General features: G+C 43.1%; 1 protein-coding gene across 1 annotated transcript in view; it reads right to left on the bottom strand.

The window, feature by feature from the left end:
- The window catches only part of megf11 (multiple EGF-like-domains 11), a 219,274-nt gene that overhangs the window by 44,382 nt on the left and 150,251 nt on the right, over positions 1–24,641 (bottom strand). The window contains exons 10-13 of the mRNA XM_055222399.1: positions 17,370–17,582; positions 16,192–16,366; positions 3,167–3,287; positions 86–249 (exon numbers count right to left, since the gene is read on the bottom strand). Of these exons, the coding sequence (XP_055078374.1) occupies positions 86–249; positions 3,167–3,287; positions 16,192–16,366; positions 17,370–17,582 (673 nt within the window). The remainder of the gene's footprint in view (positions 1–85; positions 250–3,166; positions 3,288–16,191; positions 16,367–17,369; positions 17,583–24,641) is intronic.

The raw sequence follows: 24,641 nt of genomic DNA on the forward strand, positions 1-24,641 counted from the left end.
GATGAGGAAACGACATTAGAACATATCAGAGAAAAAAGGAATATAGGCCCTTTATGGTAATATGGGCCCGACAGGGGTCACTCACGGGGCAAGACTCCTGGCAGTACTCGCCCCTCCAGCCCGGGGAGCAGGTACAGGCGCCGTCCACAGGGTCACACGCTGCTCCGTTCACACACGGACACGTCAGGTTACAACCCAGACCCCAAGAGCCGCTGGAGCAGAGCAGGGAGCAGTCCACACCACGCCAGCCTGCAAAAGGGTGTTTGTCTTTTTATAGAGTGCATGTAAACTTCTGCCTTCAACTGGATTATATTGATACTTTGCAGCTGATGTCATCAAAATTCTCTGGGGGTGTGATGCTAACTGTAGGCACTGCTCTGTCTGAAGCTTGTTCTGAGATAAAAAAAAACAAAAAAACAAAACACACATTCTGACCATAAAGAACTGACTGACTTGAAGCTCTAACTCCTAAACAGGACCATGAACGCTTGGAATGATCACAGACTCCTGATCATGTGCTCTTCAAATCACTTTTAGATTTTTTCTGATTAACTTTTTTGTCAGTGTTTCCTATTGTGTTCATTGTGAGACACAATGGTAACTGCTGAACATGCCACCATAAACATGCATATAGAACACCCCAGCATGACATCACAGCAAACTATCACTATTGGCTTCAGTTCATTTTCTGGAGACTGATCGTAACACTATTATTACTACTTGTATAACTAAACCCCCCCAGTGTAACTTTTTAGACAAAAATGAAAAGCATATATTTTCATTACAGACGCTGTTTTCATTGAACTAAAAACACTGAAGCACATGTGCCATTACTATGAGCGAGCATTGCACACAAACCTGACTCACACGTGGCTTGGAGAAGGGCCTCCACATGCTCGTCGTCATGGAAATGATACTCATATTTATCCAAAGTACAGTGTCAGCTTTATTTCCATGGTGTCAAACAGGTGATGTCTCGCCACCAAGAAGTTACACAGCAGTCTGAGGTCAGAGGTCAGAGTCTGAGATCAGAGGCCAGAGTATGAGGTCAGAGTCTGAGGTCAGAATTCAGAGTCTGAGGTCAGAGGTCAGAGTTTGAGGCCAGAGTCTGAGGTCAGAGTTTAAGGTCAGAGTCTGAGGTCAGAGGTCAGCGTCTGAGGTCTAAGGTCAGAGTGAGTTCAGTCTGAGGTCTGAGGTCCGAGTCTGATTTCAGAGTCTGAGATCAGAGATCAGAGTCTGAGGTCAGAGGTCAGAGTCTGAGGTCAGAGTCTAAGTTCAGAGTCTGAAGTCAGAGTCTGAGGTTTTATGTCAGAGTGAGATCAGAGTCTGAGGTCTGATCTAAGAGTCTGATTTCAGAGTCTGAGGTCAGAGTCTGAGCTCAGGGTCTGAGGTCCAAGTCTGAGGTCAGAGGTCATAGTCTGAGGTCACTCTGATGTCAGAGGTCAGAGTGTGAGGTCAAAGAGTGGGGGTAGCAGAGGGCCTGGGGCAGAGCACGACTCTCCAGGCCTGTGCTGAGTAACACTTATTAAACAAAGCATTTCCATAGAAGGACGACATTAAACTGCACCAGGCTCCACAGCTGCACTTCTTTCATATGTGTTGTTCTGTTGTAATATAGAAACTGATGACCTCTGCACTCCTCAGAAAGGCCAAGTTTGGACCAGATGCGCCGTTCCTACCAATATCAATACGTCTGGCATCTGCTGAGGCCCAATATCAACCAATACCAGTGCAGAGACACAAAAACACAGTAAACACTGGTTATCTCCTTCACATCAGATTGAACAGCTTTGGGAGAGGAAAAGTTCAAACATTGTGAGGCCACATCAGCCTGAATCTGGACAGGTCTCTGCTTTGACATTGGTTCTGTTTAGTTGCGCATATGACATATGCCTCTTCTCTTTCAATATTACTTTTGTAATGATTATTTATGTTTTGATTTGTTGTATTGTGATTTTAATGTCTTTCTTATTCTATACAGCACTTAAAATTGTGCTATATAAATAAACTGCATCAAATTAAAGCCCAACCAGAATATCGACTGAACCGATACCGTGGAGCCAATACTGATCCAGGTGATGTTCGATACCAGTATTGTATCAGTGCGTTGCGAGTGCACATCCTGTTTTAAACTCCTCATGTTGTTCAAAAGTAACATATAAAATAAAAGTCCTTTTGTGAACGTGATCGTGTACTTCATGTGTCACAGGAAACAAAACTCAAAATGACAAAAACAAGAACTAATTATTGTCTGGAACATGAAGAGTGAGAATCTAAAGCCGGGGCAACTCCTCTGTGGGTTTTACATGTGAGAGGTTGAGATATCGAAATATCTAATAATAATAACTGTTATTATTCCATCACTGTTTAGTTTCTAAACTGACCACTGCTGCTTTAAACTCTCTCTAAAACTTTACAGTCGAATAATAATAACAATAATCATAAAAATAATAATAATTAGCAGACAATAGTTAAAGTTATTAGCAGAAAGAGTTTCATTTCTACAAGACCAAGACCATTTGAGTATTCTTACACATATATTGTGTGTGCGTGTGTGTGTGTGTATATATATATATATATATGTGCGTGTGTGTGTGTATATATATATATGTGCGTGTGTGTGTGTATGTGTGTAAATGTGTGTGTATATGTGTGTGTATCTGTGTGTTTGTATGTTTGTATCTACGCGTGTGTAGGTATTGTAATTTTCATGGTAAAATAGTAGTAGTTTCCTGAATATCTCCATGTGGCTTATTGCTCTCTAAACAGCAGATCAAGTCCATTCTAAAACGATTCAGAAAAGGTAATCATAAGACTAGTTTTATAGGCGCCTTTAAAAACACCTGAGGGACAGAACGACAAGCTGAAAACACAAAACAGAACAAGGACAAGATGGAGGAGAGATGAGGGATTACGCGCTGGAGGATTGAACTGTTACATAGGTTAGAGTAGGTTGGATTCGAAGAGCAGTCTTTGTTTCGGGGGTCAGCAGCGAGAGAGCTCCAGAGCCGAGGAGCACCGCTGAAAGCTCCATGTGCTACTGAAATAAAGAAATGTGATTGGACGATAATGTTTGGTTCTGGCTCAAGACATGAGAGAGGGAGTGGAAACTGATGTATAAAACATAGGCGTAGCAGCTAACCCCAGGGTGACAATGCTTGAGTACCTTCTCTGCAGACACAGGCTCCATCAGTGGGGGAGCAGGAGGCGTGGTTGTGACAGGAGCAGGTGGAGGTGCAGCTGGGGCCGAACAGACCTGGAGGACACAGAGTGGAGCAGTCTTCTCCCTGAGGACAGCACAAGGAAAGAGAGGGAACACACTTGAGTCTTTACATAGAAATAGGATCAGGACTCAACATGGCCCCTGCCTCGTGCTGCTGTGTTTGTCAGATCTGCTGTGGACAGTGCTGAGCCGGGCTGGGGGACTGCAGACGGATTTTAGCCTGAGGGGGACTCTGGTAAAACACAAACCATGTCAGCTCTGCTCTTCAAAATGATGTGATAAAAATGATACAGAAAAAAACACTGTGGCCGGTCACGACACATTCAAAAGTGAGATGGAAAAAAACATAGACAATAAACGATAATACAGTTGTCCCTCACTATATCACGGTTCACCTTTTGCTGTCTTGCTGTTTTGCAGATTTTTTTTTGGGTGGAATTTTGCATGCTTTTTTTTTTTTTTTTTTTTTTTTTTTTACAGTGTATGAACGTGCATTGTCTTGTGCATGCTGATTGGCTAAGGGACATGTCATGTCTCCTGTACAGTATAGAATGCGTTCAGCCAAATTTACATCGATTGCAGAGTGACTCTAAAGTGCTGTATGTTTGCAAGTTTTCTCCCCGACAAAACCCACAATGTCGAAACGTTCTGCATCGACAAAGGCGCCTATAAAGGTTTGAACTTTGAGAGTGTTTAAACAAGAGAGAAATGTGAGAAAATGTTCATGCCTGTCTGATAAAAGTATATAAAGTGTGTGTTGAGGGGTTTTACAGCCTTAAAACATGTATAATAATTGTAAAAAATAAAGCTTTCTACTTTGTGGATTTCGCATACTGCGGGTTATTTTTAGAGCGTAACCCCCGCGATAAACGAGGGACCACTGTATTGAAACTCATTTATGCCACAGATGCAACAACCAAACAGCAAAATCATAACAAAAATATTCTAAACTTATAATATAATTAAACAAATAAAAAGCAGAAGTATTTTTTGACCAATAACCTCAGGCCTCAGCATGTCACCTCAGTCCTTTACACCTCCACTGGCTCCAGCTTCTTTTAGAATTGATTTTAAAATTGTACTGTTTGTTTATAAAGCTCTTAAAGCCTTGTTCCTCTGGATTTGACCGAACTCGTGTCTGTTCCAAACTCAAACAGGACCTACAGTTCAAACACCCAGCTTCTACCCTTGTCCCAGACTCTGGAACAATCTGCCCCCTGATATACCCCTGCCCCAGACTATGGAACAATCTGCCCCCTAATTTACCGCTGTCAAACTGTAATTCCAGACTTTAACTCTCTTAAAGCAGTGACACTTGGAGAGTTTGTTTTAATTCACTGTTTGTTTTGTCTTTATATTGTGTTGGTTTGATTACAGAGCACTTTGGTGACCGCGAGTATAAAAGGCTTTATTCAAACAGCCCATAGATTGTGTAAAGAACTGACTAAGTGAGTGTGACGTCACCCACAGCTTCAGCTCCAAATGAAGCTCATCGAGTCTAGCAGTTATAGTGGCTAATCTGGAGAAGAGTTCTGTATTTGAAATTCCGACCGTGAGTATCATAGTAATCAAAGAGTCAATTCAGACTGAGGCTGTTGAATGTAATGCCCTTTCCCAACCTGGTTTAGGACAGAGCAGGCACCTAGCAACTCTGTCAACCAAACCTGCTGCTAACATTAGCAGGACCTCGGGGAAAGAAGGTGACTGATTTGTCTGTTATTAATGTTCATATCTTGACAGACACAGACACAATAGTGAAATAAAAACCCCAGGATCATGTAGAGCAGGTTAGTATGAACATTTAAGACCAAAATGACGAGTCTGACAGCAACAGTTACAGAGAGAGGACACAGTTTTTTAATAGAAAGTGAATTGGAGCCAGAGTAAATGGAGCCAGAAGTGCACCCATGACCACTTCCTGTTTGGAACACGACAGAATCCAGTCTATGATACAGACTGATCAAGTAGTGAGGATACAACTAGAATGAGGCGGTGCTAGACACTTTTGGTGGGAGAAGCTATGGGAGGCATTAAGTTAAGCACTCACCTAACACGTCTTATATGGATGCACGTGCACCTCCTCCCTCTGCCATGTGTGAGTTGCTGTTTTAAAGCAGTTTAAATGCAGTTAGCTCCTGCAGTAATTTATAAAAAATAATATGGAAACTATTTTGATCATTCTGCGGTCGCCATCTGAACATTTTTAGTCTGAGATTGGATGTGCTATGAAAGTGGGGCAAAAATCTCTGGGGGAGCTGTGGGGGAGCACTGGTCATTATAGGGGAGGCTAGTGCCCCCTGGGGGCTAATCACTCCTCTGGCTCCTCACTCTTCACTCCTCTGGCTCCTCACTGCTCCGGCTCTTTGCTCCTCTGGCTCCTCACTGCTCTAGCTCTTTCCTCCTCTGGCTCCTCTGGCTCCTCTGGCTCCTCACTCCTCTGGCTCCTCACTGCTCTGGCTCCTCACTCCTCTGGCTCCTCACTCTTCACTCCTCTGGCTCCTTGCTCTTCTGGCTCCTCACTGCTCTGGCTCCTTGCTCCTCTGGCTCCTCTGGCTCCTTGCTCCTCTAGCTCCTCTAGCTCCTCACTCCTCTGGCTCCTCGCTCCTCTGGCTCCTCACTGCTCTGGCTCCTCAATCCTCTGGCTCCACACTCCTCTGGCTCCTCACTCTTCACTCCTCTGGCTCCTTGCTCTTCTGCTCCTCACTGCTCTAGCTCTTTGCTCCTCTGCGTCCTCTGGCTCCTCACTCCTCTGGCTCCTCACTCCTCTGGCTCCTCACTCCTCTGGCTCCTCACTCCTCTGGCTCCTCACTCCTCTGGCTCCTCACTCCTCTGGCTCCTCACTCTTCACTCCTTTGGGTCCTTGCTCTTCTGGCTCCTCACTGCTCTAGCTCTTTACTCCTCTGGCTCCTCTAGCTCCTCACTCCTCTGGCTCCTTGCTCCTCTAGCTCCTCACTCCTCTGGCTCCTCACTGCTCTGGCTCCTCAATCCTCTGGCTCCGCACTCCTCTGGCTCCTCACTGCTCAATCTGCCCTCTGCCAGAATGACAGTATTAATAATATTCTTTTGATTTGTTCAGCATAAGTAGCTGCACTCAGCCCACTCGGCGCACTCGGCTCACTCGGGCCTGTAGGCTTTGTGCAGTGGCCCACGGCGCTGTTGTAGAAGTGGTTGACAGTCTGATGGTTTTCAGGATCCTGAGACGACGGCAGGTTGGAGGTGAAAGGCGAACTGTGAGAGTGGAATCTGAGAGCTGCTGTAGATGCCGCTTCAGTCCAACAGAGGGAGTGAGATGGGGCCAAGTGAAAGGGGATCGTATAAAGAGGCAGTGGTGATGATTATGACATTAACAAGGTGTGAAGGCGCTAGCAAGAAGCATGAACATCAATGCAGAGTCCCTGTCAATGCAGGTATACTCAGCACACATATAAAAAAAAAAAGGTTAAAGGGCCATGTTACACTATTCTCTGATCTGTTCTGAGGCTATTTCCTCTTCACAAACAGGAGTTGTGTTTTGTTTCATACACATATTTGATCGCCAAAATGGCATCTTGAAAATAAGCGATTAAAGATTACTCAAACATGAGTCACTCCAAATACAACTTCAGGTGAGTAAATGGTGAGAAATAACTATATCATGTTAGAAGCTCTAAAAAGTCAATGTAGAATTGGTCTGTTTAAGTATGAACCATCACTATAACCGGCTTAAGCTCATGAAGCTGCAGAGCCCTGGCCCCTCATTAGCACTTTGGCAATGGCTTATTTTGAAGATGGTGGTGGAGGTCCTCTGCTCCCTCCTCCTCCCAACTCTAGCCCACTACCACACATCACAGGCGCTCCCTGGCCTCCTACAGACATCTCCCCTTTCAAAGGCAGGCGCTGACTGACAGGTGACACAGTGATTTAAAGTTCCAATTAATGGTTGGAGCCACAGCTTCAGCTTTGGCCCTCTCCTCTGCTGCCACACTGGGGACCAACTCTCTCATTATCATTTTGAACTGGCTTTAAACGCAGCAGACAGCAGCGGTGCCAGTGGACGCCAGCGGCTCCACACTTCTTAAAGCCTCTCTCCTCCCCGCGCAACACATGAAAGCACTCGTCTGCGAATAAAATTTTTATCAATCGCTTGCAATAACCTTTGTTCTGGAGAAAATGACAGTTTCAAGACTGCCAACAGTAGAACTCGGGTTACAGTAGTGGACGTGGTTTCGCCATGGAGCTGGAGGAGGGGAAGAGGCTGTCGTCAGAGGTATCGATTTTCACTGATAGAACAACCACATGGACTGGGGTTGGTTCAGCAGCGAGCTTGAACTCTGCGCTTGGGTAGCCTCTTCTGGTTGGTCTGCTATCGGAGCGGGATCATTAACCGACTGATTCAAATTCCTTGTGAAGCGAGTTAGGAAGAAATGTGTTTGAGTCGTATCATTATTAATACAAACCCTGTCACCCCACAGTACAGCAGCACCTTATGATCCTTACTGACACAAGCTGCTCGTGCCTGTTTCGATCTTAATGTAATTGAGAGCTATTTTCCACAGCCAACACAACATTGATCTGGCTCCTTTCCGTTGAGACAACATGCAAATGGCAGTGCTAATTACCAATCACGCTGGAACACTTCATCTATCTGCAAGAAGACGACTCCACCATTTTAAATTCAAGACTCACAATGAACCTGTGAACTGTCTGATGAGACTGGAGCCCGCGGTGAAGCAGAAAATCACCCACAATGCAGTTCTTTCATATGGTCCCACTACAGAGCAGAAGTGTGGAGATTGTGAAGGACAGCAGCAGAATAAGGTAACATGTAATCACTTTGTCGCAGTCAAAAAGACCATGTCCAATTACGGGAGCCAGCCCAGGCGTGCAGGGCTCTGGCAGCTCCGCACCGCGCTAGGCTGGACCCCCAGTGAGTCGGACAGAAGACGACGGTGCCGGGGGCTTAGTCTTATCAGAGCTCCCCTGTGGAAAGGCCCACGCTCCAATCACACTCAACACAGATATTTGGGGAATCCCACTGAGAGCTAATTGTCACAAGCCAGCGCTAGCAACACACAGCCAGGTATACAGGCAGGTATACAGCTGGGTATAGAGCTGGGTATACAGCTGGGTACACATCATGGCCCCAACACAGCACATGGCCCTGTTTGTGGGGAGGAGATGTGTTAAAAAAGCCAAGGAGGAAAGAAAGTGTTTTTAATTATATTTATGTTGTAAAAGTGACAGACTTTGGGCTCAGAGCTTGTCTGATGTGAAAATCCACTGCTTAAGGACAAGTGGAAAAAAATATTATTACATTTACTCGAGTAACTTTTAAATGAATGTGTACCTGTCTCCCCTAAAAATCTACTCAAATAAAAGTATTAAAGCACCTGTTTAGAATGTACTTGTAGAGTAAAAAGTATGTCACACATATTTTGAGGCTTATAAAACTTTAAATGTGGTGATTTTGATAAAGATTTGAGCTGAATTTTGTTCAACAGAAACAAATGAATCAATCATTTTTTTCTGTTTTATTTGTAGGTTTTTGTCTTGTTCAAATTAAAAATGTGTTAAAAATAAACCCTCAGTCTCACACAATAATAAAAATACTTGTACTTTTCAGTTCTGTTAAAAAATGTCTTAGAGTAGAAAGTAATAAGTAAAGGAAGTAAAGTAAAGGTACAGATACCTTTATACTTAAGTACAGTACTTTTCTAGCTTTACTTTGTTATGTTTCAACACATAAACCTGACATTATGGACAAAAGTGAGTGAGTACAGTACGCATTATTATTATTATTATTATTATTATTATTATTATTATTATTATTATTATTATTATTAGTGGACACTCTGTTTGCTCATTGGATGCTCTGTTCCGTCGTTGGTTGCCCTGTTCGCTCGTTGGACGCTCTATTCACTTATTGGTTGCTCTCTTCGCTCATTGGACGCTCTATTCACTTATTGGTTGCTCTCTTAGCTCATTGGACATTCTGTTCCCTTGTTGGTTTCTCTGTTCGCTTGTTGGTCGCTCTGATCATGCGTTGGTCACTCTGTTCGCTCGTTGATCGATCTGTTTGATCGTTGGACGCTCTGTTCTCTCGTTGGATGCTCTGTTCCCTTGTTGGTCACTCTGTTCGCTCATTGGATGCTTTGTTTGCTTTTTGGACACTGTTCGCTCGTTTGACATCCTGTTCACTTGTTGGTTGCACTATTCGCTCATTGGACTCTCTGTTTACTCGTTGGTTGCTTTGTTCACTTGGACGCTCTGTTCAGTTGTTGGTCACTCTGTTCCCTTGTTGGATGGTCTGTTTACTTGTTGGGTGCTCTATTCACTCATTGGACGCTCTGTTGACTCGTTGGACGCTCTGTTCGCTTGTTGGTCACTCTGTTCAGGTGTTGGCCGCTCTGTTCAGGTGTGGGTCGCTGTGTTCGCTTGTTGGACACTCTTTTCACTTGTTAGGCATTCTGTTCACTCATTGGACGCTCTGTTCACTTGTTGGAAGCTTTGTTTGCTCGTCCAAAGCGTCCAAAGACATCAGAGGTGCCGTTTGAAGCGCATTGTCAACCAATAAGAGACTACGCATGAAGTCAAAGACATCAGTGACAAACTAGCGGCAACTTAATTATACTTGACCCACAGGCTAGCATATAGGCTAGTCATGGACCAAGACATGCCATTGCAGAGCCGATCGCCTCGGGGTTTTATGTAATATATCCACTAAAGCCACTTTCTCAACCTGGTCTGCATCATTCACAAATAGACAAAACAAAACATCATGAGGCACTCACAGACCTCAACGGACACCCTGGACACGCATAAAGTATTTTTCTCAGACGTACGTCCATGGCATCCATGACACGCTTTGGAGGTGTCTGCGTCTAATGCAAGAGCTCCAACTGGAGGCGTCCAACTAGATCCAGGGGTCCTGGGGTTCAGAGGTTCTGAGTTCCTGGGGTCCTGACCCTAACTTAGTCTCTGGATTCATCTGACACACTGGACCTGTGTGACTCTAAACAGATCACATACTGCACATATACAGCTCACAAACTTCACATATACTGTACAAATACTTCACATATGCTGTACAAATACTGCACATATACTGCACATGTACTGCATATATACTGCACATGTTCTGCACATATACTGCACATATACAGCTCACATACTACACATGTACAGCTAACATACTGCACATATACTGCACATTTACTGCACATGTACTGCACATATACTGCTCAAATACTGCACATGTATTGCACATATGCTGCACATTTACTGGGCCTATACTGCAGATGTACTGCATATATACATACCGCACATGTACTATACATGTACTACACATGTACTAGACATGTACTGCACACATACTGCATACATACTGTGCACATACTGCACATATATTACACACATACAGCCCACATACTGCACACATACCTCATACATACAGCTCACATACTGCACACATGCTCCACAAATACTGCACATATAGTGCACACATACTGAACATATACTGCACATATACAGCAGACATACAGCTCACATACTGCAGACATACTGCACACATACAGCTAAAATACTGCACACATACAGCTCACATATTGTAAACATATTGTACACATACAGCTCACATACTCCACACATACGGTACACATACAGCTCACATATTGTACACATATTGTACACATACAGCTCACATACTCCACACATACTGCACACATACAGCTCACATATTGTACACATATTGTACACATACAGCTCACATACTCCACACATACTGCACACATACAGCTCACATATTGCACACGCATACTACACACATACAGCTCACATACTGCACACATACTACACACATACTGCACATATATTGCACACATACTGGACATATACTGCACACATACTGCACACATACTGCACACATACTGCACATATGCATATATATTGCACATATTCTGTGCATATGCTGCACACATAACTGCATACATACTGCACATATACTGCACACATACTGCACACATACTGCACATATACTGAACATATACTGCATATATACTGCACACATACTGCACACACACTGCACACATACTGAACATACACTGCACATATACTGCACACATACTACATACATACTGCACATATCTGCTGCTGCACTGCTTCAGCATCATCTCATTTCCATGTTTTGTGGAGCGTTTTCTGTCCTTTACCAGCTCTTCTTTTGTATCTGTGTTTGGGGCCAGAATAATAAGAGGAACATAATTATAGTCAGGGTTTTTATCACAATATTGAACAAACAAAACTTTGACCTTTGCCAAAGTGTCTGGATTGGACTAAACCCCAAATCGCTAAGGAAAATGTTCTGTTCATTTGGATCTTTAAGCATTAAAGGGGGTCTTTATTCGACTGTTGAGTAGTTTGCATAGATATTTACAGCTTCATGAGCTCACATAATGCACAGAAGACATTTTGAGTCAGCACTTTGAGTTTCCATGTGAACACGTAGACTATGAGACCTTCACTAACAACAGTGTGAAGGTAACAGCCAAAGGGGAAATGGAACAGCGTGCTACATGCTACATGCTGCTGCAGATCTGCTTCAGAGAAAATCAATCTTAACACTGGAGCTACAAGAAAAGGATCAAAACAGTATAAAGAAGTTTCTAAATATGTTATATAAAGGTCCACTGTGTGTGCACTTTTGTACTGAGTGGTCCATCACCTACTCGTCAATGTTATTGCTTTGGAATGTCCCACTGTGTGAATGTTTTTCTTTGTGTTTTGAATAAACACACCTCAAACTGAATAACTGATCGCACAAACTGACTGTTGTAGCTTTAATCCATGTTCTAATGCTGTGACCTCATCAAAAACAGACCTGGAGTTGTGTTTTGTTTCATTCACACATGTTTGAGTGACTTTATTATTAGTCTGTCTACATCTCCAAAACTCAAACTGCTCTGTTCCACCTTGTGATGTCATAAAGTGGTAGTTTTCAAGTTAACAGCTCCTTTTACCTTTAGTTCAGTAGAGATTGGCAATTCCAGGGCTGAAATGATCCAAATGATTCTAGTGAAGGTGTATGGAGTTTAAAAATAGTGGAGCCCTTCCTGTATTATCAGGTGATGACATCACAAGGTGGAACTGAGTGTTTTCAGTTTGAGAGAAGAACTCAGCCTAAATATGCAAGGTTTTTGTGTTAAACTTGTGTGAATGAAACAAAACACAACTCCAGGTCTGTTTGTGATGAGGAAACAACACTAGAACAGATATCAGAGAAAAGTGTTATATGGGCCCTTTAATCATAATAATATGGGCCCTTTAATAGCACCCCTTCCATAACATACTGTATATCCATAGAAACAAGCTAGTGTCTGACCCTCTGTTGGAAATGTTCCATAGTTCCATATTTACGAGTGAGTTTTGTGTGTCACGGTGAAGAGTCTAAACCGGTCTGTGCGGTGCCCCGTGTCTTCTGCCCAAGACCCAAACACCAATCGTGGGCGAGCAGCGTGTCGGCTCCCATCTGACTGCCCTCCAGCTCCCTTTAATGGATCTGGCAGCTCGTCCCGGCAGCCGGCGCCGAACAGGTGGAGCAAATTAAGACACAGTCAATTCTCCACAGTGGCCCGCCTCAAGACAGAGCCAATTTCCTCTCAAATGTTACGTTGGCACTGCTGCGCCCACATTGCTGTGCCCACTCTGCTGCGCCCGCTCTGCTGCGCCCGCTCTACTGCGCCCGCTCTGCTGCGCCCGCTCTGCTGCGCCCGCTCTGCTGCGCCCGCTCTGCTGCGCCCGCTCTGCTGCACCTGCTCCGACTTTATTGTCCCCTGACTACACATTGGACACAGAAATATAAAACACTGATTGAAGTTGTTGGGCTAATTTGACAGTTGTAAAAAGGGACTATGGCTCAAATGGAAACACAAGTATTTAGGTCAAAGATTCAATTTTCTGTGGGTGGTTCGGGGATAGATCTTAACCACAGTAGAGCGGGTTAATACAAACATTTAAGACCAAAATGACGAGTCTGACAGCAGCAGTTATAGAGAGAGGGGACACAGTTTTTACATAGATAGTGAATTGAAGCCAGAGTCAAAATAGTTGGAGGTGTGCACATGATCACTACCTGTTTGGAATGCGGTGACTAGCAGATTGGCTATGTCCCTTTATATATACAGTCTATGATCTTAACCAAGCTGGGCACAGAGGAAATACACAAGATGAATGAGAGCAGAGCTGCAGAGCCGTGGAGGTGTGGAGCCATGGAGGTGTGGAGACATGGAGGTGTGGAGCCTTGGCACTAAGCTGCAGAGTGTGCCCTCAGACTCTGATGATCATGTTCTATAACTTCTCTTATTATGTCACACGAGAGACTCATCAGAGCAGTAATGAAACTGTTTTACTACAGCCACAAATAAAAGTAAACAGCCTCAGCAGAAACTATTGGGCGTCTTAAGACCAGGTGTAGTTTAAGTGTTTGAATGAGAAGGTCACTCTGATCATTAAAGACACAGCGATCAAAAATGCACAAATGGAATAATTAAAGTCTGACAGCTCCTAATGACTCAAGTGATGAAGAGACAGCAGCACAAACATGTGAAAAACACATGATGAAGAGATGGCAGCGCAAACATGTGAAAAACACATGATGAAGAGATGGCAGCGCAAACATGTGAAAAACACATGATGAAGAGGAAGAGGTGGGCTCGGGCTGTTCTTACACAGTATAAGTATGTTTAGGACATTTTTAAGACATGTTTAGGACATGTTTAAGGACATGTTTAGTACATGTTTGGTATATGTTTAGTACATATTTACTACTGCAATAACTTTATTAAGGTGACGCGTCTCATTCAGAAAAAAATGTTTGAACTTAAACCAAAACAAAACAAAATAAGGAAACTGTGTCCGCATTTTGAAATAGAACCTGAGACCGCACTCCAGTCTCACCCTCTGAACTGGACTGGACCTCATTAGACTGGGCCTTGTTAGGATTGGGACGGGAGACCTCTGGGAATAGCAGGTACAGCACTGTGGCTTTGGTCTAGTGCCCACTGTCCACTGTCCTTCGGCAAGACACTTAATTCACCTCGCTCCTCAGAGTATGAGCAGAGCAGGTTTGTGAGAGCGAATGTAAGAAATGGATGGTAACTAGATCAAATGTGGATCATTACGATGCACTGTATATAAAAAATCTCCTCCTCACCCTCCGTGGGTGGTCTCATCCCCTCTTTTCCACACTCGGGACCTCTACCAGAGGCCTGGGAGCTTGAGGGTTCTACACGGTATCTTTGCTATTCCTAGTACTGCACTTTTTTGGACCGAGATGTCTGATGTTTTTCCTGGGATTTGCTATAGCCACTCCTCCAGTTTGGAGGTCACTGCCCCGAGTGCTCGGATGACCACGGGCACCACATATACATATATATATATATATATATATATATATATATATATATATATATATATATATATATATATATATATATATATATATATATATATATATATATATATATATATATATACATATATATATATATATATATATATATATATATATATATATATATATATATATATATAGTAATAGTAATAGTAATAGTAATAATATACTGTGCAGCTTGTATTATTAGTACCTTTACAATGTTGCCAAAGCTGTTATTTCACATGTTATTTCTGAATTACATTTACAATATATCTAGATCTAGATCTTTACCATTTGAAATACTGTATGATTCTAAATTCCTTTTTGAATTTTTAACAACAAATGCACTGTGAGTAAATAAACACCTGCTGTTGCCATGGACACAATCATTCTGTAGTGTTAAAGGTGAGCGTGTTCAGACCTGCAGGTCCCACTGGGAGCTGCACAAGCAGTGCTGTATATCGTCTCATTTAAGAGTCACAAAGTCAAACGTTTTGGGATTACTGTGAGGAGAAAACCTTTTAAACTGTATTTATCTGTTTATCTTTTCACAGATTCTCAAGTTGTTCACATCATCTTTGTCATATTTAGTGTTGTCAAATGTGTTCTGTGTTCTGTTCTCTGTCTTTGTGATTCAGGAGTCACATTGTCACATCTCTGATCTGACCAATTATAATTATAAATATAATCAAATTCTTTCTCCAAACATTTACACAATTCACTTACTGCACAAACATGGTTCTGAACCATAGAACATCTGAATCCTGGCTCAGGTAAAACCCTGCAGCTATATCACTTTAAACATTTCTGTCCCATGTTTATATAATTAAGAGTTGAAATACATTCACTGAGAGCGGGCTCGCCTCTCCACAGACCGGTCACTTGGGGGCATCTACTTGTCTCCATGGAAATAGATATGTTTAACACTATACGAGGAACACTCTGAGCAAAGTAAGAACATCTCCATGGAGGCAACTGCATAATGAGCCATTCACCAGAAAAACATGATGCTCCTACAAGTATTACATCACCCTCAAGTCCAGATGTGAGACAGATTCCGCAGTGTCCCTTTGAAATGAAAAGAGCATGTTTAGGTTGTAAAAATAAAGCATTTGTCTTATATTTGCTTATTTTCCAGTAATTTAAAGTCACTTTAGATTTTCATGCATTATTCATTCTTTCACACTCATTGGTGGTAGTCACAGCTGCCCTGGGGCAGACTGACAGAAGCGTGGCTGCCAATCAGAGGTTTTTATTCTACAATCATCTCTTTGAATGTTCATTTTATGATGATGTTTGGATTTGTTTTTGGTTGTAGTGTCTTTCTTATTCTGAAACTCTATGAATTACTTTGTGTGTGAAATAACCTGGGCTTGCCATGGTCTCCCATCCTGACCAGGCCTGGTCATGCCCGGGCCCTGCCCAGGCCCTGCCCAGGCCCTGCCCAGGCCCTGCCCAGGCCCTGCCCAGGCCCAGCTCTCCTCAGCTTCACAGACTTGCTGAAGCTTTGACAGGGAGGTCCGGTCACAATACAATAATAGGTAATTATGGTTGAACTCACCATGTATCCCGGTGCGCACACACAGGCACCCGTCACAGGGTGGCAGTCGGCACCATTGGCACAGGTGCAGGGCTCGGAGCACATGTCGCCGTAGAAACCAGGAGGACAGCTCTCATTACAGAACAGGCCTGTCCATCCAGAGGCGCAGGTGCACTCTCCTGACAGCGGGTGGCAGCTAGAGTCACACAAACCAAAACAACCAACTCAGAGCTCCTTTCTAACCCTGCTCCTCCAGTCAGAGGGGACAGCAGGAGGACAGAGGGGACAGAAGGGCGACAGAGGGACCCGCGTCTGCTCTTCCTGTCGTTCATTCATCAGAGCTCTTATAAAAAGGCCCTGTCGTTATCCTTCAGCGTAATGACTTCTATAGTTCAGCCTGAATCAGAGCATTAACACAGCATTAAGTATGAATGCTGCTGCTCACAAATTATGAATGAAGCCAAGGTCACCATTAAAAGCTGAAGTGAAGATACAGCTGTGAGAAGACTCCAGAACGAGACAGGATTATGGAGGAGAGGGGTCAAGGGAGGAGACGAAAGGGACAAATGGGGGGCAGAAGAGACAGGGGGGCAGAGGGGATGGGGGGACGGGGGGGAATCAAGGTCTGACAAGTTTGAAGTCATTTAAATGTATTTGCAGATTAGATACGGAGTTTCAATACATTTCTGAACAGTTTCATCTTTTTCTTCAGGCACAAAGAACTGTCTGGAGACAGATTTTGTTTTTCCTGTTTTAACTTTAGCTGGACCCAGAAATAATCTGCCCAAAATGATGTTATTAAGTTTAAATGCACACCAAACTTGCACATCTAATTTCTGTAGTAATCTCATTAGTGATGTCATAAACAGTCACATTTAAAGTGTTAAAAAGTGATTTTAAATTAATTGCACTAAAAATCCACAGATAAAATAAAAACGACTGCTCTGGGAGTCAGTAGGAACAGTGTGCATAAAAATTATTCTGAGATGTTCAACTTTAGTATCACCGTCCGCATAAACACACAGAGCCCAGTCACAATATAAGCACATGATCCAGGTCCAGAAAACTGGAAAAGGGTTCAACTGAATCCAAGTCATTTACAAGTCATCATTTACACATTTGTTATTTTGCTGTGAATAAACATGTGTGTAATTGTGCCTGTGCTCACCTGGGGCCCACTCACCTTGGGCTCCACTCACCTGAGCGTGTTGGTGCTGTTACAGGGGCAGTACTTGTCACAGATGAGGCCATACAAACCCAGCGGACAGAACCTCTCTTGGCAGTTAGACCCTTTAAAGCCCGTCTCGCACATGCAAGCGCCGTTGACGTGGTGGCACTTGGCTCCGTTCTGACACTGACACTTCAGGTGGCACTGTGGGCCATAGGTGCCCACGGGACAGTCCTCCTGACACCTGAAAGAGCATGGTAATGATGGGAAAATGTCAGGCACATTGTTAAAAACTGGAGGAGATTTTCTGGTAGAGGCCAAAACGCCTGCCCACGTAATGTCCATTATGCAAGGAAGCATCCTGCCCAATTGCTGGATTCAGATACCAGTGTTTTACAGGCCTGGATTCATCTGCTACAGACCTTGACTCTTCTTCTACAGACCTGGACTCTTTTTCTCTAGACCTGGACATTTCTTCTACAGACATGGACTCTTGATCTACAGACCTGGACTCTTCTTCTAGACTTGAAATCTTCATGTACAAGCCTGAACTCTTTTTCTTTAAACCTGGACTCTTCTACAGATCTGGACACTTTTTCTGTAAACCTTGACTCCTCTACAGACCTGGACTCCTCTACAGACCTGAACTCTTCTTCTAGAGACTTGGACTCTTCCTCTGCAGACAAAGACTTGGACTCTTCTTCTACAGACCTGGACTCTTCCTCTATAGACCTAAACTCTACGTCTACAGACCCAGACTTTTCACCTACAGACCTGGACACATTTTCTATTAACCTGGACTCTTCTTCTACAGACCTGGAGTCTTGTACAGAAGTGGACTTTTCTATATACCTGGACTATTCTTCTACAGACCTGGATTCTTCTTCTACAGACCTGCACTCTTCTTCAACAGACCTACACTCTTCTTCAACAGACCTGGACTCTTCTTCTACAGACCTGGACACTTCTTCTGTAGACCAGGACTCTTCTTTTACAGACCAGGACTCTTTTTCTACAAACCTGAACTCTCCTACAGGTCTGGATTCTTATTCTGCAGACCTCGCCGCTTTTTCTTCAGACCTGAACTCTTCTTCTACAGACTTGGACTCTTCATCTACACATCTGGACTCTTTTTCCATAAACCTGGACTCTTTATCTACAGACCTGGACTCTTTTTCTATAAAGCTGGACTCTTCATCTACAGACCTGGAGTCTTCTTTTACAGACCTAGACTCTTCTTCGACAGACTTGGACTCTTTTTCTCTAAAGCTGGACCCTTCTTCTCTTCTCTCTTCTACAGATCTGGACTATTGTATAGAACTGGATTCTTCTACAGACCTGGCCCCTTCTTCTACAGACTTGGACTCTTCTACTACAGACCTGCACTCTTCTACAGACCTGGACTCTTCTTCTAAAGACTTGAACTCTTCTACTACAGACCTGCACTCTTCTTCTACAGACCTGGACCCTTTTAGAGGGATGGACTCTTCTACAGACCTGGACTCTTCCTCTACAGACCTGGACTCTTTTTCTATCAAACTGGACTCTTCTTCTATACACCTGGACACTTATACAGAAGTGGACTCTTCTACAGACCTGGACTATTCTTTTACAGATCTGGATTCTTCGTCTATACACCAGGGTTCTTATTCTACAGAACTGGACTCTTCTACAGACCTGGACCCTTTGTCTACAGACTTGAACTCTTCTACTACATACCTGCACTCTTCTACAGACCTGGACTCTTCTTCCACATACTTGGACTCTTCTATAAACTTGGACTCATTTTCTATAAACCTGGACTCTTCTTCTACAGATCTGGACTCTTTTTCTCTAAAGCTTGGTTCTTCTTCTACAGATCTGGACTATTGTATTGAACTGGACTCTTCTACTACAGACCTGCACACTTCTACAGACCTGGACTCTTCTTCTACAGACTTGGACTCTTCTACCACAGATCTACACTATTCTACAAACCTGGACTCTTCTTCTACAAACTTGGACTCTTCAACTACAGACCTGCACTCTTCTTCTACAGACCTGGACCCTTTTAACAGTATGGACTTTTCTACAGACCTGGACTCTTTTTCTATCAAAATGGACTCTTCTTCTATAGACATGGACTCTTGCACAGAAGTGGACTCTTCTATAGACCTGGACTATTCTTCTACAGACCTGGATTCTTCTTCTATACATCAGGGTTCTTCTTCTACAGACCTGGACCATTTTGCAGACCTAGACTCTTCTACAGACCTGGACTGTTCTTTTACAGACCTAGACTCTTCTTTAACAGAACCGGACTCTTTTTCTATAAACCTGGACATCTCTTCCCCAGACCTGGACCCTTTTAGAGGCCTGAACTGACCTGGACTCTTCCTCTACAGACCTGGACTCTTATTTTACACACCTGGACTCTTCTTCCATAGTCCAGGACTCTTATTTTACACACCTAGACTCTTCTTCTACAGACCTGGACTCTTTTCTATAAACCTGGACTCTTCTTCTACAGACCTAGACTCTTCTTCTACAGACCTAGACTCTTGTTCTGCAGACCTGGACTCTTCTTCTACAGATATGGACTCTTTTTCGATAGAACTGGACTCTTCTTGTATTGATTTAGACCCTTCATCTACAGACCTGGACTCTTTTTCTATAAACCTGGACTCTTCTTCTACATACCTAGACTCTTGTTCTGCAGACCTGGACTCTTCTTTTACACACCTGGACTCTTCTTCCATAGTCCAGCTCTCTTATTTTACACACACTGAGACTCTTCTTCTACAGACCTGGAATCTTTTTCTATAAACCTGGACTCTTCTTCTACAGACCTAGACTCTTCTTCTACAGACTTGGATTCTTCATCTACAGACCTGGACTCTTCTTCTACAGACCTAGACTCTTGTTCTGCAGACCTGGACTCTTCTTCTACAGATATGGACTCTTTTTCTATAGAACTGGACTCTTCTTGTATTGATCTAGACCCTTCATCTACAGACCTGGACTCTTTTTCTAGAAACCTGGACTCTTCTTCTACAGATCTGGACTATTGTATAGAACTGGACTCTTCTGCAAACCTGGACCCTTCGTCTACAGACTTGGACTCTTCTACTACAGACCTGCACTCTTCAACAGACCTTGACTCTTCTTCTACGGACTTAGATTCTTCTACTACAGACCTGCACTCTTCTTCTACAGACCTGGACCATTTTAGAGGCCTGGACTGTTCTACAGACCTGGACTCTTCCTCGACAGACCTGGACTCTTTTTCTATCAAACTGGACTCTTCTTTTGCAGACCTGGACTCTTGCACAGAAGTGGACTCTTCTTCTACAGACCTGGACCATTTTGCAGGCCTGGACTCTTCTACAGACCTGAACTGTTCTTCTACAGACTTGGACTATTAATCTGCAGACCTGGACTCTTCTACAGACCTGAACTGTTCTTCTACAGACTTGGACTATTAATCTGCAGACCTGGACTCTTCTTCTATAAACCTGGACTCTTCGACTACAGACCTGGACTCTTCTTCTACAGACCTAGACTCTTTTTTTAGAGACCAATCTGCTTCGCGAGAGAAGAAGAGTCCTGGTATGCTTCGCCAGACCAGGACTCTTCTTCTACAGACCTGGACTCTTCTTCTATAAACCTGGACTCTTCGACTACAGACCTGGACTCTTCTTCTACAGACCTAGACTCTTTTTTTAGAGACCAATCTGCTTCGCGAGAGATGAAGAGTCCTGGTATGCTTCGCCAGACCAGGACTCTTCTTCTACAGACCTGGACTCTTCTTCTACAGAACTAGACTCTATCTCTATAAACCTGGAAATATCTTCACAGACCTGCACTATTCTTCTACAGACCTGGATCCTTTTAGAGGCCTGGACTGACCTGGACTCTTCCTCTACCAACCTGGACTCTTCTTTTACACGCCTGGACTCTTCTTCCATAGTCCAGGACTCTTCTTGTACAGACCTGGACTCTTTATCTACAGACCTGGATTCTTTTTTTTAAACTGGACTCTTTATCTACAGACCTGGACTCTTCTTTTACGGACTTGGACTCTTCATCTACAGACATGGACTCTTCTTCTGCAGACCTGGACTCTTCTTCTACAGACCTGGACTCTTCTTCTATAGACCTGGACTCTTTTTCTATAAACCTGGACTCTCCTTCTACAGACCTGCACTATTCTTCAACATACCTGGACCCTTTTAGAGACCTGGGCACTTCTACAGACCGAGACTCTTCTTCTAAAGACCTGGACTCTTCTACAGACCTGGACTGTTCTTCTACAGACTTGGAGTATTCATCTGCAGACCTGGACTCTTTTTCTATAGGTCAATCTGCTTTACGAGAGAAGAAGAATCCTGGTTTGCTTTGCCAGACCAGGACTCTTCTTCTACAGACCTGGACTCTTTTTCTACAGAACTGGACTGTATTTCTATAAACCTGGACATCTCTTTTACAGACCTGGACCCTTTTAGAGGCCTAGACTGACCTGGACTCTTCCTCTACAGACCTGGACTCCTCTTTTACATGCCTGGACTCTTCTTCCATAGTCCAGGACTCTTCTTGTACAGACCTGGACTCTTCATCTACAGACCTGGATTCTTTTTTTAAACTGGACTCCTTATCTACAGACCTGGACTTTTCTTTTACGGACCTAGACTCTTCTTCTACAGACTTGGACTCTTCATCTACAGACATGGACTCTTCTTCTACAGACTTGGACTGTTCGTCTACAGACATGGACTCTTCATTTACAGACCTAGACTCTTCTTCTGCAGACCTGGACTCTTTTTCTATAAACCTGGACTCTTTTTCTACAGACCTGGGCTCTTCTTCTATAGACCGGCACTATTCTTCAACAGATCTGAACCCTTTTAGAGACCTGGGCACTTCTACAGACCGAGACTCTTCTTCTACAGACCTGGACTATTCTTCTATAGACCTGGACTCTTTTTCTACAGACCTGGGCTCTTCTTCTACAGACCTGAACTCTTTTTCTATAAACCTGGACTCTTCGTTTATAGACCTGCACTCTTCTTCTACAGACCTGGATGCTTTTACAGGCCTGGACTCTTCTACAGACCGGGACTCTTCTTCAGTAGACCAGGACTCTTCTTCTACAAACTTGGACTCTTCAGCAACACACCAGGACTCTTCTACAGACCTTGATTCTTCTACAGAGAGATGGCCTGGACTCTTCTTCTACAGACCTGGTCTCTTCTATAAACCTGGATTCTTCTACAGACCTGGACTCTTCTATACAGGAATATAATGAGCATAGCAACACTAGAAGCAGCATAAATGTTGTCAAGGGAGACCTGAGCAATAGTAATGGTTTGTTGTCCCAAGATGTTCACTGCTCTGTTAGAGAAACACAAAGCTGGACATTCTTTCTTTCTGTTTTGGTCATTTTAATATTAACACTGAAGCTAGGAACAAGCAATCATCCTTTAATATTTAAGGTTGTTGGTTAAATGTGTTTGTTTGGCAACAATCACAATAAATGAAAATGTAACGGTTAAAACCCAGCGAAGTCTCCAAAATAAACATTTTTATTAGAAACAAGGTAAAGCTGCCAAGAGCAATGGACAGCAGTCAAAATGCTAACAAGAGGCATGTGCTCACTGTCAGCCCAGAATGTGTTAGGTGAAGCATGTTTAAGACAAAAGATCATATCTGTGCAGCTAATCACAGCACAAGCCTGACAGATTCTTCTTGAGTAACATAATTTTAACACACAAACCCTGCATATTTAGGCATATTTATGCAGGTCTTCTCTCAAACAGAAAACACTCTGTTCAACCATGTGATGTCATGTTGTAATACAGGAAGTGCTCCATTGTGTTTTTAAACTCCATACACCATCACTAGAATCATTTGTATTATTTCAGTCTCTACTGAACTAAAAGTAAAACAAGCTACTACTTCATGACATCACAAGGTGGTACAGAGCATTTTGAGTTTTGGAGATGTAGACAGACTAATAATAAGTAGTAATAATAATAATAATAAGTATTACTCAAACATGTGTGAATGACAAAACACCACTCTATTTGGGGAGGGAACAGCATTAGAATATGGCTTAAAGCTCAAGAGTCCATTTTGTGTAACACGGGACCTTAAAGAGGTGAAATACTCACAGTGAAAATGGACTAGTTCATTTCTACATAAAGAATCGCTTAAACAGGGATGAATTAAACAAAAGGGATCTGAGCTCAGCAGCAGCCAGGCAAATGAACTGCTCACTCTCTGTTCCACCGAGACCAGGGAGATGGACGATGGATTTTCCAGCTCTAAAACAAAACGACTGCTGCATTCCACAGAAAAATCAATGTTCAAGGCTCAACAAATAATTACTAACAGCCCAATCACATTATCACATGCTGTGTTTTGTGTTTAAATGAGCGTTTTTAGCTCTATGTGTTAATATGATCCTCTCTATAAACACAAGGGAGGCTAACACCAGCTCAGAAAAGCCCTGTCTGCTTAATTCACCTGCCACTGACAAAATGAATGAGGGCAATTTTCCAAAAGAATAAAGTAAAGGCAGGTCTTTAGGAGGAAGTCTTTTCATCCTGGACACGATAGCTTTAGCCGAGCTAATAAAGACGAGAGCTCTGGGCGCCTCCAGCAGCCAAAGGAGCTGCGCTCTCCAATCAGACGCTAATATAAGCCCATTACTTATAATTAATGAGCAGAATCCAAACAGCTCGCAGCCTACGGAAGGATCAATGCACGAGCTGGGACACAGAAGCTCACGGCCCACAACCAAATACCAGATTAATTAAATATAAACATCGTACAACTGTCCAGCTCCAACTCACTAATGTGCATTTACTGCTGCTCCTCTGGGTCTGAACAGTCTGAGATCTTCCTCTGACTTGGACGTTATTTTCAGCTCTTTGAGGCTACACCACACTGTGATGTGATGAAATAAATGTAAATAAATCATAATATTAATGTGGGTCTTGAGATTCATTCAAGTATAAGTTCAAGTAACTCCTCTGCAGACGAACCACCCCCGGACTCTTTATCATTTCAATATGTTACACTAAGAACCATCTATGTGCTGGCCTCATGTTGGCAACAGCCATGATACTGATGTAATTTCCTTATGTCTCAAACATGCAACAACAGCTCAAGAGTCATGCAAAGATTTTGTAAAAAGAGGCATTGAAACATTAAATTATTCTACAATCCCAGTTCCAATGAAGTTGGGATGCTGTGTAAAACTTAAAAAAAAAAAAAAACGGAATACAATGATTTGCAAATCCTTTTCAACCTATATTGAACT

This window comes from Periophthalmus magnuspinnatus, chromosome 6, assembly GCF_009829125.3.
Source record: "Periophthalmus magnuspinnatus isolate fPerMag1 chromosome 6, fPerMag1.2.pri, whole genome shotgun sequence".
In the NCBI taxonomy this organism is placed as follows: domain Eukaryota; kingdom Metazoa; phylum Chordata; class Actinopteri; order Gobiiformes; family Gobiidae; genus Periophthalmus; species Periophthalmus magnuspinnatus.